This window comes from Photinus pyralis, unplaced genomic scaffold, assembly GCF_008802855.1.
Source record: "Photinus pyralis isolate 1611_PpyrPB1 unplaced genomic scaffold, Ppyr1.3 Ppyr1.4_LG7, whole genome shotgun sequence".
Classification (NCBI taxonomy): Eukaryota; Metazoa; Arthropoda; class Insecta; order Coleoptera; family Lampyridae; genus Photinus; species Photinus pyralis.
In genome coordinates this window covers 23,211,218-23,232,851 of record NW_022170738.1, presented here as the reverse complement: position 1 = coordinate 23,232,851, position 21,634 = coordinate 23,211,218, and the positions used below count along the sequence as shown (strand labels likewise).

At 35.9% G+C, this 21,634-nt stretch overlaps 2 protein-coding genes and 1 long non-coding RNA gene across 3 annotated transcripts; 1 reads left to right on the top strand and 2 right to left on the bottom strand.

Annotated features, from left to right (window-relative positions):
• Positions 1 to 1,347: 1,347 nt before the first annotated feature.
• Positions 1,348 to 2,071, top strand: LOC116175588. Its single transcript, XM_031493777.1, has 4 exons — positions 1,348 to 1,454; positions 1,510 to 1,541; positions 1,599 to 1,711; positions 1,785 to 2,071. Exons 1-4 carry the CDS (start codon positions 1,434 to 1,436, stop codon positions 1,964 to 1,966), a joined length of 348 nt encoding a protein of 115 aa, XP_031349637.1. The 5' UTR covers positions 1,348 to 1,433; the 3' UTR covers positions 1,967 to 2,071.
• Positions 2,072 to 4,251: 2,180 nt separating this feature from the next.
• LOC116175530 (cysteine-rich motor neuron 1 protein-like) lies at positions 4,252 to 5,250 on the bottom strand. Its single transcript, XM_031493692.1, has 5 exons — positions 5,111 to 5,250; positions 5,030 to 5,061; positions 4,766 to 4,977; positions 4,547 to 4,711; positions 4,252 to 4,490 (listed from the first exon to the last, which is right to left on the bottom strand). Exons 1-5 carry the CDS (start codon positions 5,135 to 5,137, stop codon positions 4,420 to 4,422), a joined length of 507 nt encoding a protein of 168 aa, XP_031349552.1. The 5' UTR covers positions 5,138 to 5,250; the 3' UTR covers positions 4,252 to 4,419.
• A 5,080-nt stretch (positions 5,251 to 10,330) lies between these two features.
• On the bottom strand, positions 10,331 to 11,174 carry LOC116175442. Its single transcript, XR_004146320.1, has 4 exons — positions 11,050 to 11,174; positions 10,961 to 10,992; positions 10,514 to 10,692; positions 10,331 to 10,452 (listed from the first exon to the last, which is right to left on the bottom strand). It is a non-coding gene; the product is annotated as an uncharacterized LOC116175442 (long non-coding RNA).
• Positions 11,175 to 21,634: the final 10,460 nt, after the last annotated feature.

Below are 21,634 nucleotides of genomic sequence, written 5' to 3'. Positions count from 1 at the left end.
TAAAAGTGAATCAACAAAGACCAACTTCTTAATGAAAAGTTCAAACCACTTTACTTTTTACCAACGTACCAAACGAAAAGTTAAAACGTAATTTAATTTTTACGTGTCAAACCGCGAAAGAAGTCGCTGCTCAATTACGTTAAAAGAAATTAGGTTGCTGATATCAAGTTAGTGCGGGCGGTTGCTATTCTTTCGGTCGTGACAAAACCAAATGGTGATGGAGGATATTTTTCTTAAAACGGAAATTAAGAAATACGAGTTTCATCGTTAAAAAATGTCAACTCTATGTGAATTATTGAAACGTATTTGTTTTGGAACTTACACCACAAAAAAGGAAATGAACATGCAGTTAAAAAGAAGTAAAAACGTAAACGTATCTCTGTCGCATAAAAAAGAGCCGTAGTAGCAATCAAGGACGAATTAATTTAACGCGCCAGTATATTTTCGTTACCATACAATGCAGAGTAGCTGTCTGCTGCCCGTGACACCAAAGAGGGAATTGAACTCTGTCTTCGTAATTGTAACATAGTCCCAGCAGTAGAAAAAAAAACAGTAATAAAAATCGAAGCGTAAAATTGTTACATAGGGAAAAATTCTCCCGTTCGGAATAATATAAAAGCGTGACTAGCCCGTAACTCTTAAACACAAAGATTCGCCGTAAAAAAAGTAAGCTCAAAGAACACTTTCGTCATTATTTTGAAGATAATACTGCGTCGTAATGAAGAAAGTAAATCGTTACACGATATCATTTTCATTAATATACGAGTATTCTAACAATCCAATTTACGTGAGTATTTACTGGAGGGTGATCAATCTAGAGCACCAGGTTTGCACTTTCAGATTATAAGGGGCAATAAAGAACCAACTTAGGTAGCTTATAACTCTGGCACCCGAGTCAACATGTGCATAGACAGACTGCGCACTGGGTTTTTTTTTATTTTCAGAGAGGCATTTTTTTTTCAAATTTTAAAGGCAAACAAATCGCTTCACGATCAACATTTTTTCTTATTTTGTGGATATTTTAGTGTTCATAAATAAATTCTAAACCAACTTTTGACAGACATTTAATTAAGTTATCTGAATCCTCTAATTATTGCTTTGATGTGGCCCATGTAAAAGAATGCCTAGGGAAATCGCGTGTATCGTAAAGATCTTAAAAATTAAATGAACACCACACGAGTCACATAGCGCCATAGATTATCTTTATATTCGATATAAACAAATTAATGTTTGTCGGTCTGTATGTGTAGAAATTGTGATCACAGAATGTACTTAATGCGTATTTGGCACTCTAAGTGTATAATGTATAAAATAAATTGCTCTGGATTACTTTTTACGATGGTGGGTGAAGTTATCTACATCTCGTTGGTATATAAGGTTTAGGTATTTAAAAACTGGGTTTTCTTCATAATCAAGCGGTTTTGAAAACAGCGATGACCAAAATGATTTATATAGTAAGTTTTGGTGTTTGGCATTTATTGTCAAATTATTAACAGGGATTCATTCTAGATTTTCTTCATTCAACTCATTTGTTTGAGCAGGTTAGTCTACGACAAGGGGTATTCCGACCAACTATTTTCATAAATGTCCTATTTTAGAGGTAACCAAATCGAAATTGATCCATGTACTGTTGTTCTGTGTGGACCTAATCGAACATGCAACTCTTATAGAGAACTATGCTCTAACCCTAGATGCCCGTTGATTCCTAGGTGTAAGTAAATAATCATGCGGTCGCGAAGGAATTAGGTTTGACCATTCCAAATTTAACTTTCCTGCAATTGTAGGTGAGTGTATAGGGGACTGTTCTTATGGGGTTAATACAGACTGCAGCTGCAAACCAGGTCCTTGCGTAGGTGTTGAATGTCCGGATGGTCTAACATGTATACCTGATACATTGCATTGCTACCCTCCCCCATGCCCCAGTACTTACAGATGCGGGATTTTGGGAAGATCGATACTAAATTAGAACTACTACGATATATTGTTACTATTAGGAAAGTTTTTGTGTTACAAATAAGGACGTGGGTAATCAGGTAATCCGTTTCAATAATTAAATAACTGACTTATTTGAGTTTTATGTTATAAAATCCGCTACCTTCGATTATGTCAACAATAAAACACGCTGGTGCAAAATGGTAAGAACCTAAGCAAGGGAAATGAAGTTTTTAAAGTATTTACAATTGCCATATTTTGATGGTTTTGTAGTTTTGCTGCTATTGCACTCTCTACCGATATTCATGAAGAAGCAGACATAGGTATTTACGTGTAAAGTATTGTTTTCCCTATGTCTAGTTTTAAATGACAAAATTTCTTCTGAAGGGCGCCTAATTTTATACATCCAAAATATCTTTTTAATTCAAATAAAGATCTGGCTGTCATATTAATTAATTTGTACATTTTTGCTTTGGCTTAACAGAAAATAAATCTCTTATGCTCCTTAAACTTTTACCGACACTATACCAATGGACAATATCAACTTTTCCTTCAGTTGAAAACGTCGTACACGAACGACATTAAAAATACAGAAGCGAAAACAACAATATTCTGAATTAATTAATATGACAGCCAGATCTTTATTTGTTTTGAAAGTTATTTTGGTTGCATAAAATTAGGCGTTCTTCAGAAGAGTTTTGTCATTTAAAAGTAGACATAGGGATAAACAATATTATATGTAAATCCCTATGTCTACTTCTTAATAAATAAAACTGTATATAGTACCTACCCAATTTTTGCATTGTAACAATGGTACCACTGGTACAATGTAAAAGTATTTAAACAATGGTAGTATATAAACCGGCAGCTAAGAAGCCAATAGTGGGCTATGCGCAGATGAGCAATTTAGAATCTGAAGGAGTGCTCAGTGCCAGTGTAGCTCAGAGGCGCACCTGGTAGGGCACCAAATTAATGTAATTAATAAAAGTAAAATTAGATTCCTCTCTACTTCCATTATACCTGGGTGGGTTGTAGTCAAATTCATTGATGAAAACGGTTTAGGTGGTTCCATATAAATGGGTTACACAAGACCACAATCGCGAGAGGTACGTTGGTGGCGCATTTACAAACAAAATTTAAATCGGGGTTGCTATTTTATAAACAAATGAAATGGAAGAATACATGAAATAGAATATTGTATTGATGGATTCATCATTGTTTGGGATGTTAATTATTCAAAATATTGTGTTAGTACTATGATTCTATGATACAATACAATAATAACAGTGGATGGACAACCCAATTTCAAATTCCAGATGGACCATCAAATTTCAAATCTGTGTCGATTCACCGTTTATTTGTGGCTTCGAAGATGGGTTTGTTTCGATTTGCACTTATCTCGCAGTGGATAGAAATTTGTACACGTCATTTTGCTAACGCTTCTTTATCTTGGGGCATTTTCTTTTCAGACATCCGAAATCTGACGGTTGAGCCGGCGTAATTCAATTATTGTTATTATCGTTATTCGTATTAATTGTTTTCTACCCCTTCTCATTAGCTTAAAGGTATTTGCGTTTGGGATTCTAAGACGATTATTGTATGTAGTATTTTTAGAGGACGTTTCCTTCCTCTAGGTTCCTACCGCTAAACAATACCAGCCCAGCTCGAGGGCGTTAAAAGTCTGTGCGATTTGGAGCAAATAATGTACTTCTTATGCGTGAAGTAGTATTGCACAATCATGATTTTCCGTGCGAAGATAATTGGTCGCAATACACCTGTATCGATTTTATTAAGCGCCATACATTGGAATCCGTAACAAGGTATAACTATTGCCTTCCGATAGCTACATTCGCAGTCGTTTAGAGATCTCAATCCAATATTAAGAAGTCTGGTAGCAAGTGATTTTGTAGAGTGGGTCTAATTAAATGTCTGAACAACTAATTGTGTACGTTGTGACGTATCAGTGGAGGAGAGACGTTACTTCACCAACGAACTGATGATGATGACATCCGTTGGTGCTCGAGAAAAGCCAAAACGACCTACTTTTCAAAATCCCAACTTGATCTTCTTGTTTCCCATGCATTGCGAATTGTGGTGGTGTGTCTGGTAACTCAGAAACATAATTTCGGACAGGTTGACGAATACGGAAAGTGGAGGCGTATTTCTGTATAAATTCTACCACCTCTTCCTCAGTCGAGGGTGTAAACACTGGCGCATCTCTAACCCTTCGAACTGAAAATGTTTTCCCAAGTTCAGTTTATTGGCCAACATAGCACGTTACTGGTTTTAACATTGGTTGAAAAAATACATCTGGCAGAAACAAACATTTTTATTCATTATTTTGCTGAAGAAAATAACTATTGAAATTGTAACCAGAAACCAGAACATACAAACAAAACCAAATCCATTAGCACTAAATGTGGAACCCATCAACATACTTAGATCCTTACTTCGAGTCTTTGCAATTTGGAGCAAATAATGTACTTCTTATGCGTGAAGTAGTATTGCACAATTAATAGGTATACCCTGGTCATTAAAGCACCTTTCAATTATTTTACCTGAAAAATGGTTATGTAATTTATCGCAATGAGTGAATTTCAAATCATGTACTCACAGACGGGAGTAGGAAAGCATGAAATTTTTGTACAATTCGTGAATTCAACTGCGCAGTACTGGCCAGAGGGACAGACTATATCCCGACATGGATGTTTACATTTGCAAACTTGGCAGCCACTGCATTCGGTTTCGTATCCATAAGGACATCTTAAGTTGCAAACGCCTGAAATATAATACGATTTGCTAAAGAATTAATATAGAATGCCCGCATACATACATTTGGGTTTTATTCCACATGGAGGATTAGTACAGATCAGATCTTCAATAATGCATACTTCATTTTCAAGGCATATATGACCTTTGCATGGGTCACTGCAGTTACAAGTAGGACATCCATACTGATCAAAATCTTCTCCGTACAGGCATAAAGGACTGGGATCACAGAGGCGGCACGCCAAAATAGGCTTTATTATTTTGTCCGACCCGCATCTAAATTTTAAACGTTTTAATGAAATAGAGCGGCCTCTTTGTGTCAAGTTACCTAACAATGCCCAAAGGCACAACAAGGTACACCTGAAAATATATCGCATTAGAGCCTTGCTCAACATCGTCGGATACGTACCAGGTATAGAAACTTGACGAGCATCATCTTCAGTATTTACCAATATTTCCATCTTAGGGTCCTTTTATGTATAACTTTACTTTATTGTACAGATGTAAGTAATGACATTCGTGGAAGACTCCCGTCTCATGGAAGCTCTGTGTAAATATAATCAGCATAAACCTGTATAAGTGTATAGTTTAAGAGAATTGACTGACTACACCTGCTTATTTCCTGATTGCAGGTATTAGAATTTGGGGCTTTTACAAAAAATAAAAATTCGTCTACCGTTTATGAAATTATGAGCAATAACAATAAAACAGTTTATCTGTGTAAGTACATACCTATACGTATACAAAATACCCCCATCTATACGCCGTCAACTCTGATGTTACCTACCTACATGTTTTTTCTTCTCTACTTTCGAACGAAATCCCTACAATGTTTGCAGTGCCATGATGATTACCGTACAATAAATACGTATTAATCCTATCCGTCAATTAATTTTTGACAGTATTTTTATGCACGTAACAGCTTAAGAACCCTCCCGGAATATGGTATGCTATTGAACACATATAAATGTACCGTGGAAACGGAACGGGGCCTGCAGAGGGGATCCAAAGTTGATCATCTTTTACTTACTTAGTTTATTGTTTTCAACTTTATCTAAAATCAAATTAAATTACAGTTATAAAATCCTTATTCTTAGTTTTTATTATAGGATATAAGTTATAACTTTGTAAAAAATCAACAAGAACAAGAAATCTTAAAATTTTATAGTACCTAGTGGGATTTATATCCCTTGCTAAGAAAATCTCTTAATTTGGCTTGTAACAAGTGATAAATTGTGAAGATTAACAAATTAACAATGTTAACTATGTACCCTTAACTCTCTTAAATTTCGATAATATTTCATAGGGGGCTTTGATTAGGCGTTTCTGGGCAAACCGTATAGGTAATTTTTTCGAAAATCTTTGCAAAAATGAAATTTAGACGTGCGGTTTTCTTTACAGAATCACCGAGCTTAATAATAATAATAATAATAATACTTTATTGCTCAAACAGAAAACATATTCCAATAATAGAGCAACTGTTTAATATTATAAACATACAGTATTTGTAAAAATGCATTGAAAGATAATTAAATTGAATTAAATTGCGCAACGTAAACCAAATTATATATAAATTTATAAATTATATAATACGTACAAATGAACAACACAGAGATATAAGTAATAGGAGTAATGAAAGAAAAAAAAGCTTCTTAGCTTACAGTATTTAACAGAATTGCCACGGCTCTCGGCTCTTGGTATTTTCTTTTCGTAGATAAAAGTGCAGTAATGATTATAAACAAATAAGTTCGTGGTGTGATTCGATATATTAAAATGTTCTTATAACTTTCTTCTTTTTTCGTTGATAGTACGTTCGGACATACCTTCCGTACTTACTTCCCAGGCTAGCTCAAGTAAAAAAGAATTAGGAACAGGAAAGAATTTTTTCAATTTTTCCATAATTGAAATCTCATTAACTAGTAAAAGTTCGTATAATTTGGAAAAGTATTAACCCCCAAAATTGGATACTCGAATATAACTCAATGTTAGCGTGCTTTTGAAATATAACCTGTTTCCTCCCTATTGAAGGAAGTTATAAATGTCATGAAAACTACAAAAAGTTAATTCAAATTAAATATATTTATGACAAAAAAATCAAACAAATTGTTATAGTCAATCACAAAAGGGCAAAAACTTAATTCCCAAATTGCCGGCCCGTGTGATGCGTCACAGTTGAAACTGGACTGTGGTGCTAAGGGTCCCTGGTTCGAATCCGGGTTGGGGCATGGATATTTGCAAATCTGGGTTGGGTTGGGAGAGCAGCCTTGGCTGAAACCCCGCCCACTCAAACATAAAGCCAAATAAATAAATAAGTAAATAAATAAATTCAAAAAAATGTCTCTTTTCTCGGCTTAAATTTAGTAAACAATGCAACGAGTAACTTTAGAGAAACAAATGTAATTCCGCCCATGAATATACATTGAGTATCTCGCCAGTTGACTGTCCGGTTCGGGTTGTCGATGTCTGCATATCCGGTTCGTGGTTTAAATCTCCTACCGCTGACCTCATTTAAATTAAATTCACGAAGTTTTAGTATACAATCCGCAAGCAAATGAAAAACAGCACTAGCAGTTGCACATGCGCTTCTGCGATGCAGAATGATTCTAATTCTACCTCCTGCAAGCTGGTCAGGTTTATCTGCACGGAACGGCCTTAGAATTCGTAGTAGGTGTGGTCCTGTGGAAATTTTCAAATATCTTAGTCAGCGACATGGTAGTGGCTTGAGGGGGATGATATCTCGCTATTGGCGTAATTTCGTTCTTCGGGATCTACCCTAGTGGACGATTTTTCTTTAATTGAAAGGATCGCCTCTCTTCCTCTCAAGATCCCACCCAATTAGCTATAAAAATGACGACTTGAAAAAATCAAATTAACACCGTCAATGTCGTCTATGATCCTTTCGGGAGTGACAGTTAGTACAATTACGATAAAACCTCACTTGGTAAATTCATTTAATTTTTTTAATATTCATTCCATTTTATTCTTTGCGCATTGTGCTGTGATATAATTTAAAGATACTGTAGGTCATTTTAGATAGAAATGCGAAATTATTGCTTTTATTTAAATTCATAGGATATTGTAAATGATAAAGGTACCGTTGTTTTTGTATAGTAGAACTTTCTTATCTTTAAAAATGATGTTATGTTTTATTTTCGTGTGTTTTCGGTGTTTAAATGGGTTGAGATAAGAAAATAAATGATACAATTTTTGTTTACGTACAGTACAAGTATTTTAATAAAGTACAATAAAAATTTGCATCTTTAAGGTCGATTCTCACTTTCGTGCAAGGCACGTACTCGGCACAGGCAAGGCATCGACTCGGCAAAATATCTATATTATTGAATCTTATGAATTTTTTGGGGTGTAATTCACACTATGCGAGCAACGACTCGGCAAGCTACGGCTTTTGCACGCGGTGTTCTTCTGAAACAATATTTGCCGGGCATGTACCGTGCACGTTCCGACAAGTGTGAATACAATCTGTGCAGGTCACCGACTTTAGTTCAGTTTTCATAGTACAAGAAAGGTTGAAGGGTCAGCAAAGGAACACTTTTTCAGCGGAACAAGATGAGATGCTGATTGAATGTGTCCGAGAGAATGATTTCGGTCATAAAAGATACTTCTTATGCATTTTATATACACAAAAACGTATTTTTATTTTTCTGCAATATGTACTTTCTTGTTCTTAATCATCTAATATTAGACCTATTTTTATTAACGTGGAAGTTTCGAACATTTCCACAGTTGAAACTCACGTAGAAACTGCTTACCTGCGGCAAGCGTGTCGCAGTGTGAATTGAACTCAAAAAACTTTGCCCGTGCCGAGTATGTGCCGTGCCGTTGCCCGGCCGGTTCTTTGCACGAAAGTGAGAATCGGCCTTTTAAAAGAAAGTAGAAATGTTTCGCGTGAACGCTGGTTTGTAAAAAGAGTGGTGGAAAAAAAGTAGAAAATTCTATTTGGTTTTGACGTTCCGTTACGCTCGAGAACGTTGACAGTTTTAAACAAGGAGTTCCTCAAATGTCTGAATTCAACAAAAAGAAGTCCGCATTAGCATAAGGTCAAGATCATAAAAGAGCAATTGTGAAAATGGTTTTTTGTCGCATGTGAGGTTCGATTAACGTTAAATTTGTTTTGGAGATTTAATTTATATAGTATTGGGAATAGATATGGTTTAATTTTAGATTTAAAGTGTTTGTATTTGTGTAATTGTTTTTAAATTTTATCACTTGTGTTTCCGATCCTCATAAATTTAGAGTCGTAAGTAATTCGGGCAAGCTGAGTATGTGGTACAGAATTGTGGAGATATATAATTTTTGTTGTGTGGATCAAACTGGGCGACCTGACACAGTAATCCATTTACTGTAGATTTTTAAACTTTTAATACAGCCGTGTCTTTTTAATTCTTTTTGAATTTAATTAACGCCGTTTACACAAAAATACAACTCGGTAAAATAAGATATCTGCCTCGATTCATCATAGTGGCGATCAATTCTGTATCCCGGGCAGATTCACACACTCCCAAGAAAACATTGGACATGGAAGCATTAAACAATCTATTTGCAGAGGTACACAAATCTGGTTAAAACTACACTGTTGGCAATGAAAGTTTGAAAGGTAGATACAGGGTCCATCGGGGGTTAGATTTACACACGGAAACGTTGCTGAGTCTTGCACAGGTACACAACTAAAACCAATAATTTACAAACTGAAATTTTGTACATGGCACGTATTTACCTGTATAATCCAATAAATAGCACGAACAAGAGCTAGAACAGATAATTTTGTATTGTTTTAAATGACTTAAAATCGCAATAGGAACTTACCAAACAGAACATTTTTGCCATAACTGTTTTTGGGAGCCCACCAGTTTTATTTCATTGTAAATGTGTACAAGTAAGTCCAATTTATACTTTTACATAGATTATCAGTTGAATTATCAGGGCAATTAAGACCAAAAAAGGACATTTAGTTGCAATAAAAAATTACCAAGCTCTTTATTGCGGACTTCTACTCAGAGTTAATCTCTGGTTTTCTTTGCTGATAACTGCCTTGTTGCTCCATTTCTTAGAAGATATAATGCGCAATATTATTCTGCTGATTGGGTGATGCAACAACATTATCTTGGATAGACCGAACTAGACCAAAAACAGATCTTCATTAAAAGAAAGCGCGAAACATATTGCCGAAGTGCCCAAAATGACCTATTAGACCTCCTCGATAGAAAAAATAAGCGTCAGTGTTTAGTGGAGTAATGAAAAACAAGATAAGCTAACATAAAAGAAAGAGCTGGGAAAAACGCGTATAATGCGCAAGTGTGCGGGTGGTATCTGTGCTATCAACAGCAAAAGTTTTTTTCTTGATTTGTGTTAAAATAACGATCGGTTCTCTTAACAAAGTGCGTAAAAAATATTTTATTGAAAGTGGTAATCGTATAGTATATGTATAGTATAGTATATAGTATATTTCTTTATATTGGAATGTTCACAATCAAATTTCAATGACGTAGAAACCTGCCATAACAGATCCCTAAAGAAGTCTATGCTTTGTAGTTGTCAAATCCCTCCCAAACGGTAAGGGGCGTAGACGTAGAAAAAGCAAAGTGGTACAGAAATAGTTATTTATTATTATCATTCATAATCTGCATATATATTGTAAATAAACTAGAGTAAGGTATCAAACTATCTTGCTGTTAGATAAAGTTAACCCATATTCAACTCTATTTGACTAGGTAGACTTGGAGGCTTACACACCTTTAAGAAAAACATTTCACGTTTCCTCCTTGCCCATTGCTACTATTTGATTTATACTCACAAATTGGTCCTCGATTTCTACAAACGGCTCCAGCATAGCAAATGTGGTATACAATATTGCACGATTGATCCGTAGGGCACACGTGGTTTTCACATGGATCGTCTGAGCCACAACCTACTGGGTCTTGTAATTGTGTACATTGTGGCATTGTTTTACTCTCTTGGTTCAATGGAACACAGCTAAGATAAATACTCGCTTTCTATCAAAAAATTGAACTGGCTTATATTCAACAAGGAATGTTTAAACCACGAGACAAGGTCGAGTGCTTTAGCATTCCAAGGAGAATAAACCAATTTGATCATGTTGCACGTGTACCTAATACCACCTAATATTCCCTTAACTTATAAATAATGCATAAACTCATACCTTTAATAACAACAGCAGAAGAATAAAAATGAGAGAATATAGGTCGGTATTAGGCAATTGATTTAATGACGCTGCGTTTACCTGTAGAAAGCAAATAATTGAATGAAGAAAAGCTGAAAGATAAATAAATTAGGTTGTGCTTCTGAGTACCTAGATGCGTGATGACTTACCAGACAAAGAAGTCTAGACATATTCGCTCGAGAAGGATAAAATAATTTTAGGTGCCGCGACCTTTATTTTATACCAATAAGCACTACCTAATTAGCCACTAGACTCTAGAGATTGGGAAAACCATAAAGTAATCACTGGAGCAATAGCTTATGGTTCTTACTAGTTAATACCTCGGTAACTAAGCCGATAACGTGCAAAATTATTGTACGGCATAAGCCAATGGGATTATCCACGTGTATGGTTCTACCATTGAATTATCGTTCTACGTTTCGCCAAAACCGGCAGACCTTACAGATACATGTGAACAGCCAAAAATACAAATTTATTGTTGTTGGACAGGTATAATGTTTTTAAATCTATTTGTAACGGGAAGATCAACTGGGATAAAGAAATTCTCATATTCTGAGTTGGCGCAAGTGTCACGCATATTTCGTTATAATAAATTACTCTTACTTCACACGGGATAGGTTAATCGTGGATTATTATTTGTCGGTCCAATCTGGATATATCATTAGGAGAGGTGCTTTTAAGGAGTAGAATTTGCCTTCCTGTAAGTAAATACCTTAAATTAAGGTACGGTACTGAAAACAAAATATCAGTATATGGTGGGACAAGGATACTATATAATATAAGGATTGCTCGATCCCTATACTTGTAATGTTGCCCAAGTTTAAGTCATATGTGACGTCACCAACGGACCTGGCTGTCAGAATTGACAGTTATAATTTGTTAAGTTGTGAACGTATTTGAATGGACACCAGGACGCCGATGTGCAATATTAGACTGTAACAACAGCCGTGTTTGCACAAAAATCACTAACCCGGAAGTCATTTACCATAACTTCCCTAAAACCGATGGATGAATACGCAAGGAATGGATATGGTGCTGCAAGCGAGATTAATGGACAAGTGTTTCTAATTTAAATGCCTGTCTACAACACCCATTTGAACGTATTTTATGGTAATCCTAAAGGTCGATTCTCATTAGAGCAGCACCGAGCGGCGCGGCGCAGAGCAGCAAATTGTAGAGGGGTATTCCCACTTAAGCACCATTTGGAAGCGTGACGAAGCAGCGTTTCTGTTTGTGTTCAGTTTAAGGGAGAATGTATTCTTACACGCTCGAAGAAGAGCCATCATCGTCAACATCACCAGATGATTTCACAATATTTATAGCGGCACTATGCCATGTACACGACGGAAAAGAAGAAAAAGAAAGCGGACGAGTACAATTAATTTTTCTATTCTTTGTCCGTTCATAGCGAATCCACTAACACACGCAAACTCAACACAGAAGACAAATAAATGCTTTTCACAAGCCGCAGCACCACGCTGATCTGCTTCGCTCCTCGATTCCCACTTGTCCGTCTACACGCAGGCCGGCGCGTTTCAAAGCAGAGCCGCGTATTCCAATGCTTCCCGACGCGTTTAAAATTTGCTGCGCTGCACCGCGCCACTCTGCTCTGCCTAAGTGAAAACGGATCTACTTATTTACATGCGAACAATTGAGAGCAGCTTTTCACCGCGCCGCGCTGCTCGCTATAATGGGAATCGGCCTTAATCAAAGCATGCGCTGGTACTGGGTCCGCGAGTGACGTCACTACACGCGGCGAAAAAATTCAGTGATCGAGCAATCCTTTATATTATATAGTATCCTTGATGGTGGGATTATTAGGGTAATAGAGTACTCGGCCCCAAAGGGGCCTCGCACTTCAATATTTCCTCGCCAGTAATGTATCATTTTTCTGACTTTTATGTAAATAACTATTGTAAAAGGCAGTCGACTGAGGAAAAAGTATTTATAATAAACCACGTTTACAGCGGGAATAGTTACTCTAGTACGTGATATTTGTTTCAGTTTATGAGCTTCCCATTCCGCCTGTTCAAAACCTATTTCAATTCTTTAGGAAATTTCCATGGCTTAACATGATTTTTCAAAATTGGATTTATTGTCGATTTTTGATAAAATACGGAAACATAAAACTGTAGATTAACTAATTCGTACATCATTAGATGGGAAGAAATCTTCTTTCGATTGGTGCCATTATAAACCCTCTAAGTTAACATGAGGAGCAACGATCTGCAAAAAAACCGTGTTAATTCCATATGTTCGATTTTAAAATATTCACCCGGTATATAATTCCATGCAAGTGTTGATTTCACAAGATGGCGGAATTTTTCAAGGTGTGGTAGTAAAATTCGACGTAGATATTTCACAATGAATGTTGACGTAGTCGTATCCAGATAGATAATAACGAAAAAGTAATCCAAAGGAGAAAACGACGAAAAGAGAAAACTATGTGAAACTTTGAGGAAACTTTGAAAGAAAATATAGCCCTAAAAAATACGCACTAAGAATAATCTTGACATACTTCACACTAATTACTTCCAAATGCAAATCCGCAAAGCGTTATTCAATGGAGCCCAGCTACAACCCATCAGAAACAAAGAAAAAACACTCGAAAGAAATATGGTGATAGCCAATACCATAAGCCCTTATTTAGGTAGACACTAAGTCAAGTAAAAGGTAATGGCGTATCAGAACAATTTTCATTTAACCAAGGCTCTGCGCGAAAGGAACGAAACAAAATACGTCAAACAAGATCAAAGTGAAGACGGGATGGACTTAGAAGACTGGAAAACATATGCACGACCTCTGGCAGCGAAACAAAGAACTATTATAAAAGAATCCTACAACAATCGAATGACCTCTACTGCAGGAATAGCTTACATTTTCACTGACTAAAATCAGTGGTAACGTGCACCTTTGAAAAAGGCAGTACTAATTTGTACCATAGGAAAGCTATCGATTTCGAAAAACGCTAAAATTAAGGTAACGCAATTCTTTTTTATTTGCATTCAAAAAACTATCGGTTCTCTTTAAGAAAAAAAGTAATGAAGTGATCCTGCTTGATAGAAATGAAGCGATAAAAATCTTTAACTAGATGTAATAATCGAAACGTGAACGTTTCGTGGTCATTTTAATTTTAGATGTCCCATATTGGTAATATGCATAGCAGTCCCTTCCGCATTTGAATGTAAACCAGTTTTTTTCTCTAAGAAAAAGAATATCGACGTTCACGGTTTCGAAGCCCATAATTTAGATATTGTAGGTTGTGATTAATACACAGAATTTGATGGTTATGCGACTTAAGCAATAAAAAGCAAAGAATTTACGTTTCTAGCAAGCGTTCTTAAGGAGTGGACATTCATTTAGTTTTGTAAAGAAAGCCTTCGGTCATAAACACTCAACTGTAAAGTTACAGTGGTGCAATATTGTTCATTAACTGACTTCTATATATGTACAGGTATGGACAAAAATGATTGCGGGTCTGACTTATTATAAGCTAGAAAGAGACCCAATAAGCATTTTATATGAGTGTAAAGTGGTGCCTTTAATTTTGGTTCTGTAAAAATCAGACCTAGGCCGAACCAAATCTATTATAATAAGGAGGTTATTATATTATGTCAGTGGGGCCATTGAGTCTCCAACTTTGGGTTCTGTAAACCAATGTCTATTTAACCCCATATACCAACCTTAGTAGGCACCAAGCTAAAGAAGTGTCAGAAAAATCGTAACCAGGATAAAAGGTGGAGCCAAATTTCCGTACGGCGAAAGCATTAGAATTTGTTTCTTACGCCAGCAGTCGATCAAATTTATCTTTTAGAGAAAATTCGTTATTGCAATAGAAAGTCTATTTCAATTAGTACGATCAAGGGTTTTTAACCCCTGTATTGCAACAAACAGGGACAGTTAAAAGGAAGAACGTCTAGCTAACTGCTTCATAGTTAGTGAACAATTTGTTGTCTACATTAATATTACCACATTTCCTTCCCCCTTTCAATATATTCCCACTAAATTGTATCTATAGCTGTTATCGCCATTTTGTAAAAAATTAAACCCTTTTGCTACAATGTCGAAAGGTGCTTTAGCCTATTCATTGAAACCTATTAAAATGACAATTTAACATCTGCTATAAAATAAAATTATGTAATAGGTATCGAAAATTCTAATTCACTTTAATTTTTTTCCATAATCAATAGCAAAAGTTGCGCATAATAATGCGAATGAATGGTGGAAGCTTCCCTAGGCTTGTAAGAACCAAAATGCATGGTAATGGGTTGGAAGTAAGATGTCGTACACTAAGCGAACTGCTCAATTATTGTAACCTAAAAACGTAGGAATTCAAAATTAATTAAAATGCTTGCAGTTCATTTTAACTTGAAATTGAAAAGAGAGGTGTGAGGGTTTGTTGGGGTAGAATGTCGACGCTGCCCTGTTGCTCACGTAGTTAATGAAAGACATCTTTCCTTCTACATGAATTCAGACTAACGTTTTTCATCAAAAAGGGCGCCATCAATCTCCATACATTAGAGAACACGCTGTCTGGTATGCTGAAATGAAATTTTATGTGTACATTCTGATTCCTGTACAATTGTCATAAAAACGCTAACAAAAATACTGAAAACCTTTTCTAATTCAATGTGTAACAATCCTTACGCCAAGAACGCGTCGTATATTATCCCCATCTTTTAAAGTGCTACTGATCGTTCTCTAAGGGACCATTGTACTGCACAATATGCTCAGTTGACGGTGAAATTTCTCCTAAAAAAAAAAAGAAAACGCGATATAATAGTCGAGTGGTCATAAATTTCATGATCCAATTCTTGTCAAAAGCACGAACTCGGTCAGACATGCAACCCCGCCGAAGAAAGCAAATTAGGTTTATAAACTATTGAAGAATTCGTGGATAATGGGATACTGAATAGCAATTTAGAATGGGAACAATAAGATTTTATCCGAAACTCAATTTGCATTTCGCAGTAATATAAATTTAAAATTCCCTTAATTTGCTGCAAACTGAAATTTTTAGAACGCGGCAGCTGTTCCCGTTTACAATTTTTGTATTGTTTTCTCAACGTTTATTAATAGAATTTTAAAGTAGCTCGAATTCAACTTATTCGTGAAACTGAAAATGGAATGTATATTTTACGAAATATTTGAATTTGAGTTGTATTGTGCCACGTACAACTGTGTTCGTGAACTACACGCTTGAATTTATATGCGTTTTCAGAGCCATAAAATATTCATTGCATAAATACTTGATTCTTGTGAAATGGAAAATGGGAAATACGTCTGCATGTGGGTGAAGTCAATCTGTTTCTTGACTGATATTGCATATCTTGGGTACAACTTAAAAATACCTGAGCTGAGCAGGTATTAAGGGCAATATACATAAAATAACGCACAATATCAACGTATGTCTTACCTCATACTTGTACCTGTACTTGTGCAAGGTGGTCCAAATTCTTATAAAAACGCCCTTTATTTTAAGAGACAGATAGAACAAAATGGGCTTAGGTGTCTTTTTATTTTACTAACTTCAGAGCTCTTAATATAATGTTAGAAACTATAGGGTTTGATTGTAATCTTCCTATCTTATTGTAGTTTTTTAAAGCTTGCAGCACGCTAAAACTATCAGTCATGATCGCCACCTTATTGGTTGACGCGCTATTCCCACAGTGGAGCAGTGCCTGCCAGATTGCATTTATGCTTCTGCTGTAAATATGGATGTAGAATAACATCCTCTCTCTTGGCTTCTAGCGTTTAAGAATGCGCATCCACAGCCTTGATCATCCTTTGATTCGTCCGTCTACAAAATTATGTGATCCCTAAGTTCAGCTGTAAAAACCCGATATCGAGAAGAGTTTTAGGCTTGGCGCTTCGTTACTAAGAAGTTCATATGGACTAGAGGAGTGAGTTTTCATTTTGTTTAATTGATTGTTATACTTTTTATGTTTATTGATAACTCCGATAACGCACTTAAGTTAAATAGTGAATTTAGCAGTTTGCTAACGGTTCAGGTGGGAGTATTTGAATTGTTCTTGCAGCCTCCGAAAGCTGATGTAACCGGAAAGAAGTGAGACAATTCTTATTTTGATATTTCAGCGCCGTTAATTAATTATTAAACATTTTAGTTTCCAATAATAAGTGAAAACCAGGATAGAAACGAGTTCCAAATCGAGGTATTTTCACGTTATCAGTCTTGTTACAACATACAGGTGTGTATATAACGACAACAGTAACAGAAATACGTTTTAATGAGTTGTAGAAAAAACCGGCAGACGGCGTTCAGAGTTATTTCAAAATAATCGCGCTTAAAAAACGGGAAGTCCGATGTCCATCCTATATTTTTCCGATAATTGCGTTGAGCTAACCGTATTAATATAATTAATATAATTGGATTTGGTTTCGGCCCACGCTCTTGCTTGACTGCAGATGAATAAGTACAAATTCCAAAGTAAATAAACCCATACAGAGCGTTTAAAAAAGCGCCAGAGCACCTCGGTGTGACCCCACGGAGTCATTGGATTTGACCCATTTTCAATAGACTTGTTACATGTGGCATATACGTCTACTGTGCAAAGTTTCAACCGAATAGGTTCAAGCGTTTGGCAGGGACAGAGAAGCGTGACCCCACGGGGTCATTGGATTTGACCCATTTTCAATAGGCTTATTACAAGTGGCATATAGGTAAACTGTGCAAAGTTTGAACTAAATAGGTTCAAGCGTTTGACGAGACAGAGACGCGTGACCCCAAGGGGTCATTGGATTTGACCCAATTTCAATAGCATAATATAACACAATAGTAAAACAACGCGTTTGAATTTTGGTTAGTTCATATTTGTGATTGCTAGATGTCTCACGAGTCGGAATATTTATAAAGTGGTGTGCGCCCATAATACAACATTCGGTGCTACCAATTGTAATTGAATCTTCCTTTCAGTAGATGTCGCTGAACCCAGTACAGTTAGCCATATGAAATGTGTTTAACTTCACTGGCTTACTGTAACACCACGCCAGGTGCATGCTACAGTTATCATTTAACATTTATTTTTATAGATTAGAATATAAATTCCATTTAATTCTTCATTTTCACTCATTTTAATATACTGTATAGCACGTTTACGTTCCATTAAAGGTCATTATGGCAATAAAATATATAGGGAGTTCTTCATTATTAAGAGCTCCTAAGCGAATTCATGATTTCTGTCCGTCTGTCAGTCCGTCTGTGTCCCTACATGATAACTCCCGAACAATTACGAATTTTCCAGTTCTGTTTTCAGTAATAGGTAGACAGTAGTCAAGCGACTAAGTGATTAATTTTTTGTCAATACTGGTTAATCGGAAGCGACCTTGTCGCTCGTCTATATTGATTTAGTTTATTTCCTTTTCTTCATCATAAAATTATATTGGGTTGCGATTAATACATTCAACGGGTAATCATAAATAAAAGGTGGTTTTATCTATGATCTATGACGAATAATTATACCACAGTATAATACATACATATTATGATTATAGAGATGTGCGGTTAATTCCTAAGATGAGTGTTGCTGAAAAAGGAATACCTACCAATGACAATTTTTTTTTAAACCCAATCAACCAAATGGACATGAAGCTGTTTCCGGTCAGACCGATTCGGTCCCGGCGCTCATTTCGGTCCTCGTGGTTTTGGTCCAACAACTTAATTGTGCTCAAACGGGCACTAACGAACTATTTTTTCTCCTAAAACGCAGCCGTGAAAATTGCATGTCTCTTTGAGAACTAATTCCTTCACGAAACTAATGGTCAATAAATTTTAAATTATTTGCCAAATATTTGTTCTTAACGTTTTGACCTCAGCAGTAGACTTCTGCCATGTACCATGAAGAACCGGCCCCTCCTTCCCCCAACCAAATTTTGAATTTTTATTCAAGACGTTGCCATATTTTTCCGGGATTTATATAGGTATGAAAAACCGGGATCCGGGATAGTGCAGCTAATTTCGGGACAATCCCGGAAAATCCCGGCCATGTGGCAACCCTACTTAGATATATCCTTAATTACAAATTGCAAATGTAACTAAAGTAAATTAGTAATAGTAGGTTTTCTTTGTCCATATTTGTAAATTCAAAGTGTAATTAACTTCCTTTAAAAACAACAAACTAGTTCTTACAATTTATTCCAAGGTACACCGTACAGCCCCATAAACGATGTTTCATTTTGTCCATTAATATAACAAATAAAAAAGTAGGGCGATTAACTTCAACGCATTTTCCAGGCATTGATCAGTACTTTCCAAAAGCCATAGCCATGTGCGCTATGTTTGTCTTTACTAGAGGTATTTGTGGTTAATATTTCAAAGACATATCTTCATCAATAAGAAAGTTGACACTGCGCAGAGTGCGTATAAACGGCGCATGCGCACATCTAATGCTTACAATATGAGATATGTTTGCTTTAAACAGAAGCACACCTGTGATAAAAATTTCAAAAAAATATTTTGACAAATAAGACAGTTGATATTACACATGCGCACATTAATCTGATGTTTACAATATGCGATACGTTTGCTTTCACTAAAAACATATTTGGTTAAAATTTCAAAGAAATATCTCCATGAATAAGTTAAGTAATAAGTTCATTGCTCAGTTCGCGCATTAGCACATCTGATTTTTACTATATGCGATATGTTTGCATTTGCTAGAAGTGTCTGTGGTTAAAATTTCAACAAAATATATTAATAAATAAGAAAGTTGATATTGCACAGTCAGCGTATGCGCACATTACTCGTCAAGATTTTTCTTGGTTGAGGTGACAAAGCTATAAGCTACCGAATGCAAAAAGAACGAAATAAATATCTTGAAAACTGTGGGAATAGAGACCTAAGACGGACAGACGGACGGACAGAGAAAATGGCTGGCAATAGCGCACCCACCTTCCTTGGAAAATGCGCTAAAAATATAATCGGATTATACAAAGAGCGAGAGGAATGTTATATACTTTTTTGTCGATATCCATATTTATTAATTTTAACGAGATCGTTTTTCTGAATTCCGTATCTTCCAAACAAAGGGGCGCCCCATACATTTTTGCGCCCAGGGCCCCCAATTGGTTAAAGACGGCTCTGCAAACAGCATCTGGGAAAATAATTCATGCGGAGGAAAGTTATGAAGGTCGTCTAGCACACCTTCAAAGTATAGAGGTTCAGGTTTCCAAGTGCACGGGTTATAATCTCTTTAATATTTTTGCTTATGGAATATCTGGATTTATTGAAATATCTTTCTAAAAATCTGATACAAGAGAACAGAATACCGAACGATCTTCGAGATCCCATCCATCGTTTTCATAGTACCTACATCTTAAGGGGTTGACTCGGTGATCCCACCAGATCAGCATAGCTTGTAAAACAATTTTCTTGATTCGGCATTAGTTTTATTTCTATTCGAGGTGCCTACATACAAAATTTCATTTTCCCATCTTAACAAACAAAAAAATTGGATTGCGCAGATACTAAAGTTGGGGCAAATTTTTTATGTATCTGCGTAGTTTCTTGAGGTTTAAGGAGTATTTGCTAACACAGAAAACCGGACATTCAATGTACAAACAACAAAAATTATAAAAAAACCATTTCAGGTGTGGGCAGTTTTTGGGCTGTAACTTTTTGGTGCGTTAGTTTACTCAGCTGAAAAACAATGGCGACATTTCTTATATCCTTAAGGATATGTGTACCCATTTTCAAAATGATCGGACGTTTCTACACAAAGTTATCGTGCATACGGGCGACAAACGGACAGACAGACAGCAATACAAAATTATGAACGGTCACGAGGATCGTTAATAAGTAATAACAAAGAATCAACGAACTCGTTAAGGATAAATAAAGTATGGATACGTGCGCATGCAAGATGCAAGTTTAAAAATGTAGTTACATATGCTAAAGTAATTGTAAAGTAGGTACCTAATCAAATACCTACGTAAATACTTTTATGATAAAGTAATTTGTAATCAGTATTCGAATACTTTTTGGAGTAATCATTCCAGCTCTGCTTGCAAGTATAGTGCTTAATTATGACGATATGAAATAGGAATACGATATGGGAAGAATATTTAAACTCGATTACCGATCATGTTTTGTGTTTTCCCGCTTCGATAACTGATGCCGATCGTTTCGTGACAATAATGAATGTAGTTTCTAATATGGGCGTATTGAGCTACTCTCAACTAGGTGGCAGCATGTACCGGTACATCTTTTTACAATCATCAAGAATTGGCGCGAACCGGTTGGCTTACTATTTGTATTATACTATGTCAGTAGGCTTATTACTTGTAGCATATAAGTCAACTGTGCAAAGCTTGAACCAAATCGGTCCAAGCGTTTGATAGTTATCGTGTTCACGGACAAACGGACACCATCGACTCCCCTATAAAGCTTGCATCGCTTTGCTCTGCCGCTTAATAAGTGAATATGTTGACAAACTGATGTCAATCCAATTCCGTTCTACTTTACACTTTCTCTGATTTAGAATATTACTTCGTTTCCTTTACATACAGAAACATAAAATCTCGCTAATAAAAATTCCCAACTAATTACAAAATAACCGAATTTCTTTGTATAAATCCAATTCTAATTATTAAATGCATTTCAAATCTGTTTCATGCAATTAATTTCCACGCATCGGTCCCTTTAAGAATATTATGATTATGTTAAATCCGCTTCCAATTCTTAAAGACAATTAAAAAAAAATTAAACTAACTGACAGA

Coding starts and splice junctions, on each gene's coding strand:
- LOC116175530 (XM_031493692.1), bottom strand. CDS start 5,137: ATGATGCTCGTCAAGTTTCTATACCTG. Junction 4,978..5,029: donor GTGCCTTTGGGCATTGTTAG/GTAACTTGACAC, acceptor TTTAAAATTTAG/ATGCGGGTCGGACAAAATAA. Junction 4,491..4,546: donor ATGCTTTCCTACTCCCGTCT/GTGAGTACATGA, acceptor ACCATTTTTCAG/GTAAAATAATTGAAAGGTGC.
- LOC116175588 (XM_031493777.1), top strand. CDS start 1,434: ATGACCAAAATGATTTATATA. Junction 1,455..1,509: donor TGACCAAAATGATTTATATA/GTAAGTTTTGGT, acceptor GATTCATTCTAG/ATTTTCTTCATTCAACTCAT. Junction 1,542..1,598: donor CAACTCATTTGTTTGAGCAG/GTTAGTCTACGA, acceptor GTCCTATTTTAG/AGGTAACCAAATCGAAATTG.